General features: G+C 58.4%; 1 protein-coding gene across 1 annotated transcript in view; it reads right to left on the bottom strand.

The window, feature by feature from the left end:
* Window positions 1-20,953, bottom strand: part of EFNA2 (ephrin A2) — a 137,050-nt gene that overhangs the window by 30,391 nt on the left and 85,706 nt on the right. Inside the window, exon 2 of the mRNA XM_006124980.3 lies at window positions 2,255-2,547. Coding sequence (XP_006125042.2) covers window positions 2,255-2,547 — 293 coding nt within the window. The remainder of the gene's footprint in view (window positions 1-2,254; window positions 2,548-20,953) is intronic.

The raw sequence follows: 20,953 nt of genomic DNA, 5'->3' as shown, positions 1-20,953 counted from the left end.
ATATGACGCTAACGGTCCTGACCCTCTTTGGAAAGCACGCTCAGGTGACTGACCGGCAGTGCTACACACGAGCGGGGGGAGGAGTCCCCGCACGGGGAGCAGGCGGGTCCTGGGAGCAGCCACGGCATTAAGCAGCCTGGGACAATTCGGCAGCACCAAGCAGGCAGCGGTTACCCTCCGGCCATGTTTTCAAGCTTTTCTTTGCTCCCCGGAGGACTAGAGACGTGGGGCTTGGGGTAGGGATGGGAATGGTTAACCGGTGGGCGTCACCCTGATGGTTACTGGTTACGGTTCACTGGATGGGGATGGAGCAGCCGCCGTCCGTGGCTGGGGGGGCGGGGAAGGGCTGCTCCCGCCCGCCCCGGCTAACCGGTTAATTAAACGGGATTTGACATCCCTCGTTTGGGGGGGCCTTTTAAAGGAGAGCTGAGCTCCCGGCGTTCCAGGCCTCTAGCACCGAAGCTTGAATCCAGCCCAGGACCCGGGGTTGAGTTTAACACAGCGACCCAGTAGAGCACGTGGAGCTAAGAGAGCCCCTTGTGACGCAGCGGGGGGCTGGCTGCTCTGTGACCCGGGGCTCCCCTGCGCTGGGCTGTGCGATTCCCACCGACTCCCCCACATGTGCATTGGCCCAGACACCCAGGCCCAGCCTGGGTAGAGAACAAGGCTCTTCCCAGGGAGAGAGACAAAGGGAGGGAGGCGGAGACGGACACCAGGTTTCAGGGGAAGGGGAGTCGCTGGCTGGAAAACATGAAGGGAACAACCTAAGCTGAGGACTGAGGGTTGGGGGGGGCGATGGAGGCATCCGGGCCCTGACTCCTGTAGCCACATCACGTCCCTGCTGGGCTGTATCCCGGAGGAGCAGTAACCCCCCAGTTCTACTGGCTGTGGGGTCTGTCCTGGCTGCTCCGGGGCTACAGGACCAGGGGAACCCCGACTCGCCGTCACCCCCCCCCAGGAAGGAAGAGCCCCAGCAAGGTGGCAGGGCTGGGGTTCCCAGAAATCCAGCAGGCCGGGGAATCCTTCAGCATCCTCTTACCCCCCTGGAACACTACGGGCGGGCCCGTTCGGAGCTGGCCCCGGGCCCTTCCCCTGGGCCCAGCGCACTGGAGGGCTCCCATGGCTTTGAACCTGACCCAGATTTCGAGTCCGGTGGGGGTACGCACGCTGGACCGGGCAGCCCACGACCCTGGGCGGCGCTGCCAGCCTCCCCATTCCCCGGCCAGCAGCAAGGGGCTGCCCGGCTGCGTGCAGGCCACGTGCTCTGACACGGAAAAGCACGAGGAGTTCTTCCCCGTTTCACCAGGGCCACGGGGGGCCCAGCACACTCCGGCTCCCACGTGCCCCTCTGGCAGCCAGAAAGCAGGGCGGGGAGAGGCTGCGGCAGGTGGCTTTGCCGCTGCTTGGCATCAGTGGAGCGGCACGGAGCGGCCAGAGCCTGGCTCCCGCCTACTCCGCAGGCTGTGAGCGTCCCGATGTTTTTTCTTCTCCTCAAGGGAGCTCTGCACCTTGCAGGAGGGAAGAGGCCCCAATAACAGGCCGGGGGGTGAACGGATTCCCCAGCACACGACACCCCAGCCTCGTGCTCTGCCCTTCCAGCTATGGAAAATGCCTCATCCCCCACAGGCCTGCTGGCGCGGGAATGGGGGACGGGTCCAGCCACCCCAGGACCCACAGTGCTCCTGGTGGCCACCGTGCGCTCCATGCAGTATCAAGGGCTGGGGGATGCCCCGCCCCCTCTGTCTGATGCCCCGCCCCTTCTGTCTGATGCCCCACCCCCTCTGTCTGATGCCCCGCCCCCTTCTGCCTAATGCCCCACCCCTTCTGAAACATCACATGGGCAGCCGCGAGAAAGCCTGAATTGTCCTCTTCCAAAATGGCTGGGAATGGGTGACGGGAGATATCCCAGGATGAATCCCTGTTCCGTTTGCTCCCTCTGGGGCCGCTGGTGTTGGCCGCTGTGGGCAGACAGGAGGGCAGGCGAGTTAGACCTTTGGTCTGACCCAGGCTGGCCGTTCTGATCACAGCCCCCGGCCATTAGCGCTTCTATCAGTATGAGGGATATGACACACAGCCGAACGGTTCTGATTCTATCCAGCAGGGGGCAGTGTTGCACAGCCCCACCCACCGGCTCATCACCACATGCTTGCACCACGCCAGTGCACTCGCTCTCCATGAGAACTACCCTCCCAACCCCCCACGGTCACAGATCCAGGACCCCGGGGGCCGCCAGCCTGCGGCGCGCGCTACTCACAGATGTAGTAATACTCGTGGCCCGGCCGGAACTCGAACCCGAGGGAGAAGGGCGTGAAGAGCTGGAACTTCTCCGAGAACTTCAGGGGCCCGTTGGGAGAGTCGGGCCTGTTGCACTCCCACCGCTTGAAGCCTTTCTGCCGGTGGTCGCAGGAGGCGTGGCCCTCGCCGTTCACCATGTACAGGATGTAGCGCTCCATGCGGTCCGCTGGGAGGGGCTCCTCATAGTGCGGGCAGTAGATGTCCAGGTAGTCGTTGATGCTGACTTCCACCGTGTAGTCCCCCTGATGGAACCTGCGGGGAGCGGAAGGAGAGAGCCGGGGTGAGAGGCGGGCGATCCAGGGAAGGGCAGCGGCCAGCCCGGGCAGGACAGCTCTGCAAGGTGCCCACAGCAACACGGCTCCGGATGGACCCGCTTGGCCTTGTGAGCCGCCAGCACCCAGCCCTGGCAGGTTTCTAGGGTAAGTCACACGGCCAATGCTGCAGAGCCAGGAAGAAGACTCGGGTGTCATAGACTCATAGAGTCCCAGGAGGCATCGAGTCCAGCCCCCTGCCCAAAGCAGGACCAACCCAACTCAATCAGCCCAACCTGGGCTTGGTCAAATCGGAAATTAAAATCCTCCAGGGATGGAGACTCCACCCCCTCCCCGGGGAACCCAACCCAGCGCTTCCCCACCCGCCCAGGGAAATTGTTTTTCCTACTCTCCCACCTAGATCTCCCCCACTGCAACTTGAAACCATCGCTCCTGGTTCTGCCATCTGCCCCCACTGAGAACAGCCTCTCGCCAGCCCAGCTTTGAGTCTGAGCCTTTGTATTTCCTCTGCCCTTCAGTCACTGCAGGATTTCTGAGTCTCTCTCCTCGCTTCCTTTAACCACTAGACCGCTCTCCCCTTCCAAAACCAGGGGCAGAGTCCGGGAATCCTGATGCACAGGTCCTCCGCGCGGCGCACCCGTCAAACATTCCCACGCCACCTTCACCGTGCAAGATTACAGTCGGCGCCGCATTGTTTTAAGATAAACAAACCGGCAACACTTGGTAATAAGCAGCAAAAGAAAAAAGAAGAGGAGACGCGTGTGATACCATCAAACCCTTTTGGTATTCCTGCAGATGTGTGCTGCAATCCTATTGTAATTTAGGGGTTTGGGCGCTGATTATCTGAGAGATTAAGGGATTAGCGGAGCTGGGAAGTGACTCCACAGTACACTGGCAATTCCCAATTTAGCCCATGATGCTCCACCGTCCCCTAAGAGCAGCCGGCTCCGTTTGCCACCTTCCAAACCCACGCTCGTCTTCTGGGGACATTTAAAATAACTCGCGGCGGCGATTTCATTGGCCCGCTCGCTTGACGAAGACTCCTGGGTACAATGCGCGGACGCGCTGGGAACGATCCTGACCTCTCCCCACACTGAACGGGTTTTCTCTGCTAATTAATTTGAAGGCCCTACAGAGGAACCTTACCGCAAATAGATATTCTCTTGCCAGCATCAGCAAGGCGAAGGCAGGTGGGCGGGGGGGGGGGACGGGGACCTGATTCGACTTCCAAGCTGCAGAGCCAGTACGGATCACCTGGAGTAACAACCGGGGTGTGTGTGTGTGTGTGTGTGTGTGTGTGTGTGTGTGTGTGTGTGTGTGTGTGTGACAACCGGGGTGTGTGTGTGTGTGTGTGTGTGTGTGTGTGTGTGTGTGTGTGTGTGTGACAACCGGGGTGTGTGTGTGTGTGTGTGTGTGTGTGTGTGTGTGTGTGTGTGTGTGTGTGTGTGTGTTTACACGTAGGCTCACACACTCACGAGGTGCCAGGAGACACTTAACATAAAACCGTTCCTCCTCCTGCTTGTATTTTGGCTACGTGACGAGATTTCCAGACACGGCAGAGCTCGGTGCCTTTCCGGCCATGGAAAACACCAGCGTAGAGGCCGGGTCTGAAGTAGGGATGTCACTGGTTAACTGGTTAACCTTAACTAGTTGGGGCCACTCCAGCCCATTAACCAGTTAACCAATTAAATGGGATTTTACATCCCTGGGCCGAAGCCCACAGATGTCAACACTCTGGACCCTACTGCAGAAAGCCAGTTGTGTGTCAGGCCCAGAGCACGGGGCTGGGGCAGGGTCAGCATGCTTGCTGTCTTCTGTCCGCGGTGCTGCAATTCTGTGACTCAGTTTCCCCACCGGGGCCAACACTGCTCCGGGAGCTTCAAGAGCCACCAATGGTCAGAGAGCAGACCCTCGGCCCTGCGCCTGCAGCTGTCAGTGGAAACAGGACAGAAATCAGCACCCAATACGACCCCCCTCGGCTCCTGGCAGCGCTGTAACTGACTGCTTGCTGACAACAGCTGTGTGACCTCGGGCGAGTCACTTCTCGTGTGTGTGTGTTCATACACAAGTGTGTGTATTCATACATGTGACTGTTCGTTCATACATGTGAGCGTGTGTGGTCATACATGCGTGTGTGAGTGAGTGTATGCTCATACATGTATGTATGCGTTCATGAATGTGAGTGTATGTGTGAGTCCATACATGTGAAGGTGTGTGAGTGTGACCATACACGTGAGGGTGTGTGTTCAGGCATGTGACTGTGTGTTCATGCATGGGAGTGCGTGTGTGTGTTCATTGCATGTGAGCGCATGCGTGATGCTGGCTTTGCACCCGTCACACAGAACCCCCAGGGCCCCAGGATGGGACGAGCCGGTCGAGAACGGTTCCCACTGCAGCGCCTCTGGCTTGCTGGCCTCCACCCCCGGCCTGCCCAACAGGCGAGATTGACAGCAGTACACGGGCCCCCTGATGTGGGAGGGACGGGGCGGGGGGGCCGGGCGCCGCGGGGAGCCGTGTCAGCTGCCAGTCTCTCTTTAAAGCACTCCAGACAAAACCGCGGGCCGACGCCCCCCCCTGCAAGGGAAGCAGGCAGGTCCCTGACACTGAGAAATTATTCATCAACGGCGGGATGGGGGGCGGGGGGCTTCAGAGACAAACAACGGAAGTTTGGGGGGCCTGCGGGGGAGGGGCGTGAGTGGCAGGGAGTGCGCAGGCCAGAGTCCAGCCTGCGCCCCGCTGCAACGCAAGCCGAACTGGGGCAGTCCCACGGGTGGGGGGGGAAGGGCAGCTGGGACTGGAGGAACACGGCCAACAGCTGGGCCAGCGGCCACCCGGGAGCCGTGTTCCCCAGCGTGACTGCGCCAAAGCGCTTGGCCACCACGGGGGACCAGATCAGTGAGAAACCAGCCCAGCGTACAACACCCGTACCCCCAGCCCGTGTCAGGCGGCCCCACACCTGCCCACCTGGAGATCTGGCCCATCGCTCTAACAAGCTGGCAGGCTCCGTAGGGCCTGGGGCAGCTAGCCTTGTCCAGACTGCGTTCCTGTGGAACAACAGAAAACTTTGGGGGGTTCCCCTACCTGTGAACTTTTGGGGACCCTCCCGTCAGTTCCGGAATCCCCCTGAGTTTCGGGGATCATGGGATTCTGGCTTGGTTGCAGATGCTGTCAATTAAAATGATTCGCAGAGAGCCCATCGTGTCCACATCTGGCAAAATGGGTTTCTATTGGTGGTGCACATCTGCACATGTTTTGGTGCACACAACAACATTTATTCCACACGTGGGTGGCAAAAATTAGAGGTTACACTGCTGGAGGCCCATCGGGGATTGACGCCTGCCCCTTCTCACTGCAGCTCTCTCGGGTGAGCACCACGTAGGGCGGGCTCACTCGGGTTCTGCCCAGTAGCTCCGGGCGTGAGGGCTGCCTTGTGGCGGGGCATGGACCGAGGTGTAGGAGAGTGCGAATGCAGAAGGGGTGAAAGGCAGAAGCCCTGTTGGAACCCGCGTGGCGTCCGCAGTGGAGAGGGGGCCAGAGCCGGGTCTACACTTAAACTTTGTATCAACCTAGCTACGTCGCTGAGCGGGGTGGAAAATTCACACCCCTACATGCTGGAGATCCACTGCCGCTCGGAGAGGTGTGAACTACCAACCTACATTGAAAGACCCCGCGCATGATTGTGCGTCTCTAGCCCCCACGGTGTGGACACGCCCTGGGGTCAACGACACCAAGAGGCTGAGCTATCTACCCTGCCCTCCGTCACTAGGCCCGGACTGGCCTGACGGAGCGCGGGCCGGTTCCCCCTCTCCGTGGCCCATTCACGCACTCCGTGGTCTCTCTGCCACGGCTGCCCAGGAGAGCGGATGCTGTGACCCGGCCCCTGTGCCACAGGGAGCCAGGCTGAGACCCCACAAACTCATCCCAACCAGACAGGCTGTTACTAACTGAAGGGGGGTGGAACTGTGAGGGAACCGGAGGGCAGTGTCTGCACGTAGGACTGGCCCCCAGAGCTGTTTACACACAGGCCTGAAGCTCCCCCCCTCCCCCCCCCCCAGATCCAGGTCCTCCCAAGTCCTTAAGACCCACGGCTCATGTTCTCCCAGTGGGAAGGAGCCCTCTCCATGGTGGGGGGCGCCCCTGTGTCTAACAGAGACGCTGATTCATGGGCTGCCTCTAACAGCAACGGCTCCTGGGGTTTGCAGTGTAAGAAAGGCTCCAGCGGAGCAGAGAAGGGTCCAGCAGGGTCCTTCAGTGGCCAAGGGATGCTCAGGAGGAAACCACAATCTCTTGCTGTCACTGCTCTCCCCCTCTCCCAGCCCTCCGCACACCTACCTCCCTGACCTCAGCCTGTCCACTCATCTCCCTGCGCACACCAGACGGGGCTGCCTGCCCGTGCCATCCGTCCCTGGCCTCTCCCAGAAGGAGAGGGTGCAGCTCCGGGCCTCAGTTTTCCCATCTGTAGAATGGGGGCATGCACCTGACACTCTCGTCTTTGAGAGCTAGGGATGCCGACGGCGCTTCAGTACTGACTGAGGGACCAGTCCCTGGCCTCCTGGCCCACGCCAGACTGTGCTTGGTGAGACTGAGCCACCGTTCCGAGGGCTGAGCACCCATTTCCCCAGGAGCTCAGCACCCAAGCGGGTGCATGCTTGGAAAACCCAGCCCGGTATTCTAAATCATGCGCCAGCCCCACCCCCAACACACGAGATTTTTTGGCACTAGATTAAACACGGGGCATAGATCGTTGCAGCCCCGGCTATGCTAGGGGCTGGACCCAACCAGAGCATGTTATTTCTCTTCCGGGTGTGGATCCAAACGGGCGTTTCCGAGCCCCGCCATGCAGGCCAGGAGGAAATGGCCGCGAAAGCGGAGCACGGAGTGAAAACTCCCAGGACTCCCGGAGGTGGGGCGGTCAGAGAAGCACAGCGCAGCTCCGGACAACCCACCAGGAGCGTTGGTTTAGGCGAGGAAAAATCGACACAGACAGACAATGCCAGTGAGGGCAGAATAAGAAAGAAAACCACTGGCGCCGCCCACAGAACCACCGGGCAACGCGGCAGGGGAGTCGAGAGGGTGACACAAAAGCCATGCAGGCAGCACAAAGGGAGAAGGGGATGGGGAAAAAAAGGAGGAAGGAGAAGAAATGAAAAGCAGGAAAGGGGTAGGCTGGTCTCTGGATATAACAGGAGCAGCTCTCTTGCAGTCTTTAAGCGACTCTACACCTCATTACTCGCTTCATAAGCACTCTGATCACACAGTGAAATACGCTAATTAAGGAGAAGGGCTTTTGCTCTCTCCCTCCCGCTCTCCTTTTCCGATTCAGTCGTGCCAGTCCTGCCCCTGGCAAGGTAACATTTGAAAATGTAAAATTAATACCGAGGGCCGTGAGTCACTGGGCAACAATTTTCAAATGCGCACACACGGTAAAGGAAGGGGGGCGAAAAAACCCTCCGCCTCTCCTCTCGCCTTTTGTTTTTCTTTTCTTTTCTTTAAGGTATTCATTTATTTAGTGACATGATTGGAAAGAAAGAAAGAAAGAAAGAAAGAAAGAAAGAAAGAAAGAAAGAAAGAAAGAAAGAAAGAAAGAAAGAAAGAAAGAAAGAAAGAAAGAAAGAAAGAAAGAAAGAAAGAAAGAAAGAAAGAAAGAAAGAAAGAAAGAAAGAAAGAAAGGGATTGTCAGGGGAATAATTATTATTATAGGGTGTTTTGGGGGAAAAAAAACCTTAGAGGACTCAGAGAGTGTTTACTGGGTGACAAGCTGGTGAATTAGAACCGATCAGCTGTGATAAATGGGGGGGGGGAGTGGATGGCGGGGGGGAAGCGAAAGGTTTAGCCTTCAGCACTGAGGTGGAGAAGATGAAATCGCCGAGTGATAACAATAATCCCTAGCTCTTATCTGGCACTTTTCATCTCTAAGCGCGTCGCAAAGTAGTTCAGTATCCCGGCCCTCCCTTTCACAGACGGGGAAACTGAGGCACGGGCTGGGGGCGAGGGTGAGGCAGGCCATGCTGTGGCTGGCTCTGAGGAGTGGGCCTGCGTGATTTCAATGAGAGTGGAGCTGGCAGCCGGAGAGGGCCCTCCAGTAATCTGATCTGCTTGGCCAGACTTCTGTGTTGACTTCAGGAGGGTTCAAAAGGGTAGGGAGGGCTGCAGAGGGCAAAGCGGTGACATAGATCAGGGACGGGACTGGCCCAAATGTCACCAAACAGAATTGGGAAGTCAGCCCAAGCCCTGACTCCCAGGGCCCTACCCACTGGACCACACAGCCTTCCTTTTGCCCACTTTATAAGATTATGCAAAGGAGGATTTCTTCGATACATTACGGTAGGGCCTACACACCCCAATCCAGGACCCCACTGTGCTAGATGCAAAGCTGGTCCCAGCCCCTAAGAGCTGCAAGGAAGGATCGTTATCCCATTCTACAGATGGAGTAACTGAGGCCCGGAGGGGCAGAATGACTCACATTCCCTAAATCTCATGCCAAGGCCCCCGTTCCTCTCCAGGATTAGAACGGGATACTACCTTGGCACTGGAAAAAGTTAAGAAAAGAGCAACAGAAATGAGGAGGGGTCTGGAACGGCCGCCCGTGTGGGGAGAGATGAATAAGACGGGGACTGGAAAAGAGACGATTAAGGGTGGATATTGCCAGGGGTCTAGAAAATCATGACAGGTGTGGAGAAAGTGAATACATAAGTTATTTACTCCTTCCCATCACACAAGAACTAGGGGTCGCCCAATGAAATGAATAGGCAGCAGGTTTAAAACAAACCAAAGGAAGTGTTTCTTCATGCAGCGCGCAGGCAACCTGTGGAACTCCTCGCCAGAGGATGTTGTGGAGACGAGAACATTAACAGGGTTCAAAAAAGAGCTAGGAAAGGTCATGGAGGTCAGGTCCATCGATCGTTATTAGCCAGGACGGGCAGGGAGCGTGTCCCTAGCCTCTGTCAGAGGCTGGGAATGGGCGACAGGGGAGGGATCACTGGATGTTCCCTCCCTTGGGGGGAGCTGGCATGGGCCACTGTTGGCAGGACACCGGGCGAGATGGGCCTTTGCTCTGACCCCGTCTGACATACATTAAGCTCATTACTTCCGGCCTTACACACAGTGAACTCGGTGGACGTTGATTCGATTTGTGAGCCTCTCAAACGCCCTTTCCGCAGGCCCCCACCTGGCCGGTTCGTCCCCAGTTTCCAGCTGATCCTTCCTCCGTGCAGCATTTATTACCCTCTCCCCGTCGGGTCGGCCGCGGGCACCTCCTGGGGGCTGCTCCCCCGCCGGGCTGTGAGAGAGAGACGGGGAAGCGCCGCGATTGCCGCTCGCTCGGGAAGCTCCGTCCGGCCCCCTCGCTCGGGCGCTATTCATGGCTCTTGCAACACCCCCGCCGGGGATTACATTTCCGTGTAGCCAGCAGATAGTCGCCCGATAACATTCTTCCCCGCCTTGTAGAGCCTGTACCTTGCAGCTGCGAGCTCGCTGACAACAGACGGCCCATTGTGCGGCTCCCCACACACCGGGGCAGTGGCAGAGTGGCTGGGGTTTTTCTCTTTTGCACATTCAAATGCCAGGGTGCAGGCCCCCTGCCTAGGAAAAGGGAGCTGGAGAAAGCCGGGGGCACCCAGGGCCTGTGTCTCGCCCGAGGGGCCGAGGGGAAGGGGATCACCACGCAGGGAACCGCGCGTCCCCCCGAGGCTGCAAGCGTGCTGGCGCACTCCCCCTCCCTCCCAGCCGCGCTGTCGCCAGCCCAGTCGAGCTGGAAGGATCCCGCCACACGGAACCGCTTCAGGAGCTGTCGTGTTCCCGTCTGCCGAGGCACGTGGGGCGGGGCGGGACGGGGAAGCGCCCGCCCCGGCCTGATCGCAGCAGCCTCTTTCCACTGACCCCAGGCCGGCCTCAGGGACGGACGCCCACGGCCCGCAGAAGGGATCTGCTGTCTGTAGCAAGCTCTTTTTAACTCCCCAAAGGCACAAGAACCCAGGACGCTGGGCGTTTCTAGTCCTGCTTCTGTCAGTGCCTTGGGCCCGCTCCGTACCTCAGTTTCCCCAAACAGGCCTGTCTACCCTGCTTCCTCAGGGTATACACCCTGCCCGCGTGCTGATACACCTGGGCCGAAGAAGAAAAGCCCAGTTTATCTTTGCCCAGTTTACGAGGCATAAAAACAAAGCCTTTTCTATCCTGCAGGACTCTACCCAGCCGGTTCCTCCCCCTTTTTATAACCTGGCTTCCTCTCTGCGGCTGTGGGCAATAGACTCCTGGCATCCCTCTGGGCAGGCCAAAGCCAAGCCGCGGGCGAATGCCGCGTTCATGCCGTGCTGCCCATTGCTTCGTGTTCTATCCTCAGAGACCAAGATGAACACGTTTTCTCCCTCCTCCCTATGACACCCTTTTAGATACCTGAAAACTGCTCTCATGTCCCCCCTCAGTCTTCTCTTTTCTAAACTAAACAAGCCCAGTTCTTTCAGCCTTCCTTCATAGCTCATGTTCTCTAGACCTTTCATCATTCTCGTTGCTCTTCTCTGGACCCTCTCCAATTTCTCCACCTTTCTTGAAATGCGGTGCCCAGAACTGGATACAAGACTCCAACTGAGGCCTGACCAGCGCAGAGCAGAGCGGAAGAATGACTTCTCGGGTCTTGCTCACAACACTCCTGTTAACGCATCCCAGAATCATGTTTGCTTTTTTTGCAACAGCATCACACTGCTGACTCATATTCAGCTTGTGGTCCACTATGACCCCTAGATCCCTTTCCGCCGTACTCCTTCCCAGACAGTCGCTTCCCAGTCTGGTGTGTGAAACTGATTGTTCCTTCCTAAGTGGAGCACTTTACATTTGTCTTTATTAAACTTCATCCTGTTTACCTCAGACCATTTCTCCAATTTGTCCAGATCATTTTGAATTATGACCCTGTCCTCCAGAGCAGCCGCAACCCCTCCCAGCTTGGTATCATCTGCAGACTTAATAAGCGTACTCTCTATGCCAATATCTAAATCGTTGATGAAGATATTGAACAGAGCCGGTCCCAAAACAGACCCCTGCGGAACCCCACTTGTTATACCTTTCCAGCAGGATTGTGAACCATTAATAACGACTCTGAGTACAATTATCCAGCCAGTTATGCACCCACCCTATAGTAGCCCTGTTGTATTTGCCAAGTTTATTGATAAGAATATCATACGAGACCGTATCAAACACCTTACAAAAGTCTAGGTATACCACATCCACCGCTTCTCCCTTATCCACAAGACTCGTTATTCTATCAAAGAAAGCTCTCAGATTGGTTTGACATGATTTGTTCTTTACAGATCGGTGCTGGCTGTTCCCTAGCACCTTGCCACTTTCCAAGTGTTTGCAGATGATTTCCTTAATTACTTGCTCCATTATCTTTAAGGTCTTCTGTGTTCCAAACACTGCTCCTAACTAGGGATGTAGAAATCCCACTTAATCCGTTCACCCATTAAACAGTAGGGAGGCCTCATGTTTAACCAGCTAACCAATCACAGTTGGGTCAGAAACGGGCAACAAAAACGATGAGGGGTTTGGATCGGGTCCCATAGGAAGAGAGATTAAAAAGACTGGGACTCTTCAGTTTAGAAAAGAGGAGACGAAGGGGGGATAGGATCGAGGTCTATAAAATCATGAGTGGTGTGGAAAAAGTGAATAAGGAAAAGTTATTTACTTGTTCCCATAATATAAGAACTAGGGGTCACCAAATGAAATAAATAGGCAGCAGGTTTAAAACAAACCAAAGGAAGTTTTTCTTCACTCAGCGCACAGTCAACCTGTGGAACTCCTCGCCGGAGGATGTGGTGAAGGGTAGGACTTTAACAGGGGTCAAAAAAGAGCTAGATAGATTCATGGAGGTTGGGTCCATCAATGGCTATTAGCCTGTTGGTCTGGAAATGGGTGACAGGAGAGGAATCACGTGAGGATTCCCTGTTGGGTTCCCTCCCTCTGGGGCATTTGGCATTGGCCGCTGTCGGCAGACAGGACACCAGGCTAGATGGGCCTTTGGTCCAACCCAGTCTGGCCATTCTTGTGTTCAGCTCTCCTATGGGGCTGGCTTCTGCCGGCTCCTGGCCCTCACCAGAGCAGCCCCTGTCTGTGGCAGGCTGGAGCAGCTCCCCCCGGTTACGGGTGAACCGGAGCCAGTGAGCATCCCCCGTTTAGGGTCAACATTTCACACCCCACTGCTCGCTGGGGTTGCCTGCCCTGCCTCTCGCTGCTATTGCCTTGCAGCCGGGGCGGGCTGTGGGATCCAGTCGCCCGTCCGGGGGAAGCCCTGGCGATCAGGTTGGCTGATTTTCCAGTCCAGGCCGGACAATCAAACGGGGGCGTTTCCCTCCTGTTCTAGCGTGATGCCTGGGAGGTCCCTCCCCGGAGCCTGCCCTGCAGAGAGGTGAATGCCCGTTGGCCACTCCCCAGCGGGCCTGGGGGCCTGCCAGCCAAGTCCCTGCGCTCACCAGGGGCCTGGCGAAAGGCATGACAGGGTGGGAGCGGAGATTCTCCCGCGGCTAACAGGGCAAAGCCGGGAGGCAGGTCCCCAACCTATTCTACCACCGCCTGCTCCCGCCTCCTCAGCGACCAGGCGAGGGAACGCTCCCGCTCTTGCTCCACGGGGGAGGACAGCCTCCCCCAGCGCCACAGCCGGCTTCCCGGATCTCTCCTGGATTGGGGGCGGATTTACTGTACCGCAGCGTCGGGAGCCCGGGCCGCTTGGGCCAGGTACCCACCGTGGACGACAGAGTCCCTGCCCGAAAGAGCCGGCAGGCTGGCAAAAGGACGGGTTATCCCCCGTTGCAGCTGGGGGCGGGGTGCGCCGAGAGGCAGGCAAGCCCCCGGCCTCGCTCTTCAGAGCCCAGAGCAGTAATTTAACCACAGGCGCCGTCTTCTTCCAGGGCGCAGCGTCGATCTGTCTTCCCGCAGCCTAGTGCGTTCAACATGAGCACATCAGAGCGGCCAGGCCGGCTCAGGCCAAAGGCCCGTCCAGCCCAGCGTCCTGTCTGCCGACAGCGGCCAACGCCAGGTGCCCCAGAGGGAGGGAACAGAACAGGGACCCATCCAGCGATCCCTCCCCTGTCGCCCACTCCCAGCCCCTGGCACCCAGAGCCGAGGGACACCCTCCCCGCCCAGCCCGGCTCACAGCCACTGACCTGCCCTCCAATCCCCCCTCCTTCTCCGCGCACTGGGTCACTGCGGTGCACGTGCTCGGCCTGAACGGCCCAGCTGCCGTGGGCTGCCTGGAGGCAGGGAGCGCGTCTCGGGAGCCGGGGGCTTCTATTCCCCATGCAGCCCCTGGTCCAGCTCACCGCCCCCCAGACGGGGAGAATGGTCCTTTGGCTTTTCTGAGTCAGCAGCCCACCCCCCCAGCTGATGGGAACCGGAGGAACTCAGCTGCCTCCCCCCGGACCCTGCCGGATGCACGACTATTATTTATTGATGAACTCTCCCCCCCGCAAATGTGACCCGCTCCTGGCCCCGTGTGCTGGGGACCGGCAGGCGGGATTGCGCCCCGGGGCGGGGCTCTGAGTGGCAGATGGCGTCCAGGTGGCTCCGCGAAGATTCGCGTCGCACTGGGAGGCGCTAATTGGCCCCAGGGGACGGCCTGCGAGAGGCTGCGCTTCCCGGCGCGTTGCCCCGCGACAAGCCCGTCCTCGGCTCGCTGCTGCAAACCGGCCCCGCTGCGCGCTGGGGCGGCCGAGGCCGCGTGGCCCTGGGGTGCCCGCGAAGGCCCCAGCGACAGGCGGAGAGGCCCTGAAACGCCAGCGTGCCCCGTGGGTCCGTCCCCATTGCAATGGCCGGACAGACGGACAGCCTGCTCCCGGGGAAACGGGCCGTGCACCCGCCCCGCAGGGATGCCCCGGAGCTCCCGCGCTTTGCACGCCTGCAAAGCTTGTCACGGCCGCTTTTGCGTCCAATCCACCCCTCCCTGCCTGTTGCACTAAAAACACCCTGCAAGCAAGGGCTGGGCACCATGGCTCTCCACGGGGCCTGCCCAGGAGCAGCCAGGAAGGGCTGAGGAGATCAAAGCCAGGCGCCCTCTGAGCACGGCACCCTGAGAGCTGCAGGAGCTTTAGGCTGGGGAGGCGATGATCCGCTGCCGGCTCCTCCCCAGAGCTGGGCGCATGATCTCCAAGGCCCCTGGTCGGCTGTGTCTCAGCACGTCTGGCTCTGTCCTGGCTCTTCTTTGCTAGCGCCTTTTATTTATGTGTCTGTTTCCCCCTGCTGATTCCCCCCCTATAAATATTACATTTCTGCCTGATCAAATATTCCCTCCCGATGGCTTTGCTGAACGCTCCAATGAGCACATTCCCCAGGCCCAATTGGTTTCTAAAGCAGTGTCTCTCTTTGCATGAGTGTCCGAGTGCGTGTGCGTGCACGTGCATTCGTGTGTGCACGAGTGGGCATGCACGAGGGTGCCTGGATATGTGTGTGTACACAAGTGTGTGTGTGTGTGTGTGCTTGAGTGTGTGTGCACAAGTGTGTGTGCATGAATGTGTGTGTTAATCAGTTAACCGGTTAAATGCAGGGTTAACCTAACATTTAGCTGGTTAGCCAACTAAGTGGGATCCCAGATTGGAGCTGAGCGTTTGCTGGCTGGAGCAGCCCCCAGCCTGAGGGCCTCCTGGCCTCGCGCTGGCGCCGGGGTGGGGGCTGCAGCAGGCAGGTTTCCCCCCCCCCCCAAGTGCTGGGTTGTGGCTGCTGCCAGCGTTCAACCCGCGCTGCAGCCGGCCGTGGGCGGGGGGCTGCTCCCAGGCACTGGTTGACTGGGTATCCGGTAAGGGTGACGATTACCAGGTAACCGGTTCCCCATTCACCTCCCCAATTTGGAGTACACCCCGTGCTACAACCCTTTGGCTGGGGTCTGTCTGGCAGGATGCTCAGGCGCCCCGCAGCTCTGGCAGGGCGCAGGCTGGAAGGTCACGTTCTTGTGGGATGAGGCCCCCGGGGCGGGTCACCGGACGATACCCCCCCGGTGGTACCGTTCCCGAGGGGTCACCTGTTCGTCAGTTGCAGCCAAAACTACTGGGAGGCCGGTGGGTACGTCTACACGGCAACACTATTTCGAAATAGCGTCGAAATACAATCGAGCTGGCGGACTGCTCCCGCCGACCCCTGTAGCCCTCACTGTACGGGGAGGAAGGGACGGCAGAGCGCTCCGTTTCGAAATCGGTGCTGTGCCGACGCTCCCGATTTCGAAATAAGCTACGCAACTGACGTCGCTCGCTTTAAGAACATAAGAACATAAGAGCGGCCGTACTGGGTCAGACCAAAGGTCCATCTAGCCCAGTGTCCTGTCTGCCCACAGTGGCCTGCACCAGGTGCCCCAGAGAGGCTGGACCGGAGACAATGATCAAGCGATTTGTCTCCTGCCATCCCTCTCCAGCCTCTGACAAACAGAGGCCAAGGACACCATTTTATCCCCTGGCTAATAGCCTTTTATGCACCTAACCTCCATGAAATTATCTAGCTTCTCTTTAAACTCTATTATAGTCCTAGCCTTCACAGCCTCCTCCAGCAAGGAGTTCCACAGGTCGACTACACGCTTTTCGTCGCTTATTCCGAGGGAAGCCCTGCAGGGCAGACGCACCCTCCAAGTTTTATGAGAGCAGCCGCCGGGCTCTGCGTTGTTTTCACTAATATAGTGTTACTGCAGCATGAAGTGCTCTTACCTGGAATACATGGCGAGAGGCTCTACTACTGGGGGACGTGCAAATTCCAGGGGGGGTGCGAGACGACCCAGCTCCCCCTCCATCAATCCCCGCCCAAAAAAGTTTTGCTGCTATTTTTGTTTTTCGGCCCCGGTCAGTTTCTTTTTTTTGCTCAACAAGCTTTGCTGCTATGTGGGGGGGTCCTCAAAAATCAAAAAGGGGGCGTGATGTCGAAACGTTTGGGAACCACTGCTCTGCTACTTCGTGGGACTCTAGCCATGAGTGTGTCAGGGCCCTTCAGCGCGGCTCCCCCCCCCCCCCCCCCCCGCCGAGACGCCGCGTCCTGCCGGGGGCAGCGCAGGGCCGAAGGGGAGATACAAACCGCGCTTGCTGTTTGTGCCGCCTGGGGAGCCGCTGGCTCCTGGCCCTGCCCGAGAGCTGGCGGGGCCGCTCGCTGGTCTGACGGGCGGCTGCGGGACTGATGAGCAACAAGAAGGATCGTGCCCCGGATCCTTCTCGTCTGTCTGATTGCGGCGTCCCCGCAGGGGTGAAAAGCTTCCTTCTTCTCCGCCACCCCCGGAGACTCCACCCGCATTGCCCCGCCCGGCGGTGTCGATGCACCAACCTCGCTGCACTTTGGGCAGAAACGGCAGCAGTTTGCAAGGCATCGAGCGAGCTTGTGAGAGGAGCAAAGGCTGCAGTGACAGAGAAAGACTGGGACCCAGACTTCATCACCTTCCAGGGCCAAGGAAGTAAGTCACGCACAACCAGGCGGGGCGCGCACACACACACACACAAATGCACAGCAACAGAGACGCAAAAGACGCCTCCAGATGCGCACACACAAATGCACAGCAACAGAGACGCAAAGACGCCCCCAGATGCGCACACACAAATGCACAGGAACAGAGACGCAAAGGCACCCCCAGACGCACACACACAAATGCACAGGAAAAAAGAGAGGCAGAGACACACTCAGACTGACATTGTCACGCACACACATACACAGAGTGCAGCAGACAGACAGGCAGACAGAGAGCAACACGCACACATAAACTGACACACCCGGAGACACATCCAAACACACACGTGCACACGGGGGTATATACACCCACAGGCAGACCCACAAGCACAAAGAGAAAGGCAACCATTCAGAGACACGCGCACACACACAAACTCACAACCACCCAGAGCCAAAGAAGGACACGAGAGTGCGACACCCACAGGCAGAGTCACCCGCAGAGACAGGCAGACACAGCCTCACCCGCACGCACAGAGCCGTCTGTTAATTTGTTATCGTTTACAGGCATTCAGTTCGTAAAATGTCAAAAGCATTTAAAATAAAACCCCCACCTGGCAAGCCCCCCGCTGCCCTCTGTGATACCCACAGCAGGGCTGCCAGGCTGGGATAATTAAAACGAGTGGGATTTGAACTGTCTCAATGAGGCACATCACTAATTCGGCTGCTTTAACAAAAAAAAAACCCTCTCATAGAACTCAGCCAGAAGGAGTGAGAATGGGCGGGGGCTGGCGGCGGGACGGGAGCGGGAATTCCGCTTTATTCTTCTGCTTTGCCAAGTTCCTGAGCTCGCCAAGTTCCTGATCTCACCGCAATGGTAGTTTCTGACCAAGGTCGGGGCCCTGTTCGCACAGCACAAAAGACAGGCCCTGCTCCAAGGAGCCAGCTGTCTAAGTAGACAAAGAAAACATTATGCCCATTTGACAGACAGGACAACTGAGGCCAGATTTTCAAACCCTCGGCACCCTGGGCCTCCAGCTCCAGAACCAACACCCAGAGCTCTTCTGAGGGTGCGTCTAGACTACAGGCTTTTGTCGACAGATACTGTCGACAAAGTGTCTGTCGACAAAGAGTGTCTAGACGACATCCAGTTCTGTCGACAAAGCAAGCCGCTTTGTCAACATGGGAGTGTAGATGCAAAGGACAGCGTAGATGCAATAAAGCCTTCTGTCCACAGAACTCTGATGACAAAGGGCGTTATTCCGCGCAGAATACTGCCTCATAGAAACTGCCGAGTTCTGTCGACGTTATGTTGATAGAACTCGGCGGTAGTGTAGACACAGGTATAGTTTTGTCAACAAAAGTCCACTTTTGTCGACAAAACCCTGTAGTCTAGACACACCCTGAGATCCTGGCTGTGTATCTTGGTGCCACTGAGCTAGGGATGTAATAGCGCAGTCGATGAACCAATACGCAAAAGTGTATCGGTTAATACTATAGACTACAGGCATTTTCCCCTACTCCCACCAGGAATTTTTTTAGCAGCCTGGCTCAGTCCTGGCTCACGCCAGGCCCAGGACCTACTCCCGCTGCGGCTCTGCATTTAAAGTGTATTAGGAGCCAGGCAGAGGGCAGACACCCAGGTTCAGTTCCAGCTCGCACCAGGTCTGAGAGCTCAGCCCGCCCCGAGCAGGGCTGTATCAGAGGCAGCAGTGCAGTGTCAGGCGGCTCCTCAAGGGTGGGGACAGAGCGTCCTGGCTGCCGGCCCTGCCCGTGGGAACGATAGAACAATCGAGTAATCGAAAAGAATTCGTGAGGTTACTCGACTATTCCATTAACCGATGTGGAACATCCCTAAACTGAGCTATTGAACACCTGGGCGGAAGGGACTGGTCCCAAAATCTCTGCCCTTCTGACACTCGGCGGATCTGTGCCACGGGGCGGGTTGGACACACGGGCCCCAAGGGCACTAACACTGAGCCCCCAGCTCCCTGTGGATTGAAAACCAGCCGGGCCAGCATAGCCCAGCATCCCGCCGAGGTGGGAACATGGAGCCCTCTGCTCCGGCGAGGCTGAGCCTGGGGGTAAGAGGCTCCTGGGCGCCAGAGGTTTGCCTCCATGTCTTGGCCAAGGGCTCGCTGTGCCCTGCGCTCCAGCCCAGAGGTGGCTGCATCTCCGTGCTGCCAGAATAGGGCTGATATTATTTTCCCAGGGAGGGGGAGAGTCCTGGCTTCTGAGGCACCCCTGAGTCCTGAGCTACTCGTGTGTTTGCGAACCACTCACCCGCACTCACCCCCTGAAGGCAGGAACAAAAACCTAGGAGACGCCTGCTCCAACCACTAGGCCACCCAGCCCTCTTGGCATTGCGAAGGGAACCCCGGCGCCCTGACTCACCGGACAAACATGCCTGCCTTCATTTATAGCCACGCAGGCCTGTCCCTGCCCCCATGCAATCACGCGTGCTAGGTTGGCACACGTGCACTCGCATTCACCCACACGTGGGTTCCCGTGGGCACGCCCGGAGGTGACCACACACACGTCTACACGTGGGGCACCCCACGGCCACGCCCACAAGGCCATCCAGGCAGTGGAAAGGACGGCGCGCCCCGCCGTGATGGCGGCAGATGGCCCCTTGATTACCCGCCGTCGGGGCCCCGTCTCCGGGCGGCTGCGTTTTCTCAGGCAGAGAAGACGCGTTCTCCTCTTCCAGAGCTGAGCCGCAACCTGTGATTACAGAGCACTTTGGAGGGAGGGAGGGAAAGTGTCCCCCTGTCTGGGCTTCATACATCTCACGCCACTTAGCTCCTTTGCGAGGAAAAAACAAACCCCAGCCCGACCCCCCCGCGACGCCGCAGCACAGCTCCCTCCCGGCCTGACAGCAAGGTCTCAGCTCCTCCCCGGCGTGATGGATGGAAACTTTTCCTCCCCCTCCCTCCACCTAACAATTTCCCCTTCATTCTTCATTTGTTTCCCTCGGTTGCTCCCAAAACGCCAGCACCCAGATTTGCCCGTCGGTCCCAGCCCGGGGGGGGGCTCGCGGACTGTCCCACACCCCAGCGGAGAGGGCTGGGGGCGCGCCCCCCGAGGAAGGGAAAGGCAGCCGAAGCAAACGGCGGACACCGCTCCCTCCCCGCCGTCCGGGGACACCAGAATATTGGCCCCAAGTTGCTCTAGATTCCAGCCCCGTTCTCCTGCCGTTTGCGGGGGGGAGTCTGCTCGGCCGGGTGGGTTATTAGCCAGCCTGGAGCTGGTGAGTTTCCTTCCAGCGCCTGCAGTCACCGTGCAAGGCGGGCACACAAGCACTCATGTCCACAAGCGCACCCGCCCGCACGCCCTGTTCGGCCACTCACCCCCCGCAGGCTTGCACCCGCATCCACATGGGTACAGGACCATGCACTCCCCTTCCTCGTACACGTATGTGCACGTGTGCTCACTAGTGCACTTTCACACACTTGTCACTAGCCAGTGATCTCCTGGCTAATGCAGGGAGGGGGGCTTCTGGCACGGGCCTGTCTCTGGACTCTCCTGCCCTCCCGGTTGGCCAGCAGCTGGATCTGATGACCCTGCAAAGCTGGCCCGTGCTCCGACAGCTTCCCAGGCCAGGTAGGTGGCTGGCTGGCAGGGGAGGAAGGGGGGGGCACTAAGCCAGCCTGGATATGGCTTTCAGGGGTGTTTGATACGGTTGTACGGCAGAACCATGGAGAGACGCGAGAACAGGGCACAAGCATTGGCATGGAGACGCAGCCCCGTGTGGGCCTTCCTTTAGAAACCACTGTATCACAGACCCATCCGCACAACCCCCTCCCCCCGCACACAGTGCCCCCCAGTACGCTGTGTCTCACAGGGATCCCCCTCCGCCAGTCGCTCTCCTCCACACGCAACTCCCCGCACGCTTTTCCCCCAGAGCCCCAGCCTTCTCTGAGATGCTCGTCTGTGTTCTTCCGGTGCCGTGTGATTTATCTTGGGGAGGGGGCAGATGTGCACACACTAAGCCCATCCCG

The sequence above is a fragment of the Pelodiscus sinensis genome, chromosome 19 (genome assembly GCF_049634645.1).
Source record: "Pelodiscus sinensis isolate JC-2024 chromosome 19, ASM4963464v1, whole genome shotgun sequence".
NCBI classification, from domain to species: domain Eukaryota; kingdom Metazoa; phylum Chordata; order Testudines; family Trionychidae; genus Pelodiscus; species Pelodiscus sinensis.
The sequence above is the reverse complement of the archived record's forward strand: the minus strand, read 5'-3'. Positions and strand labels throughout refer to the sequence as shown.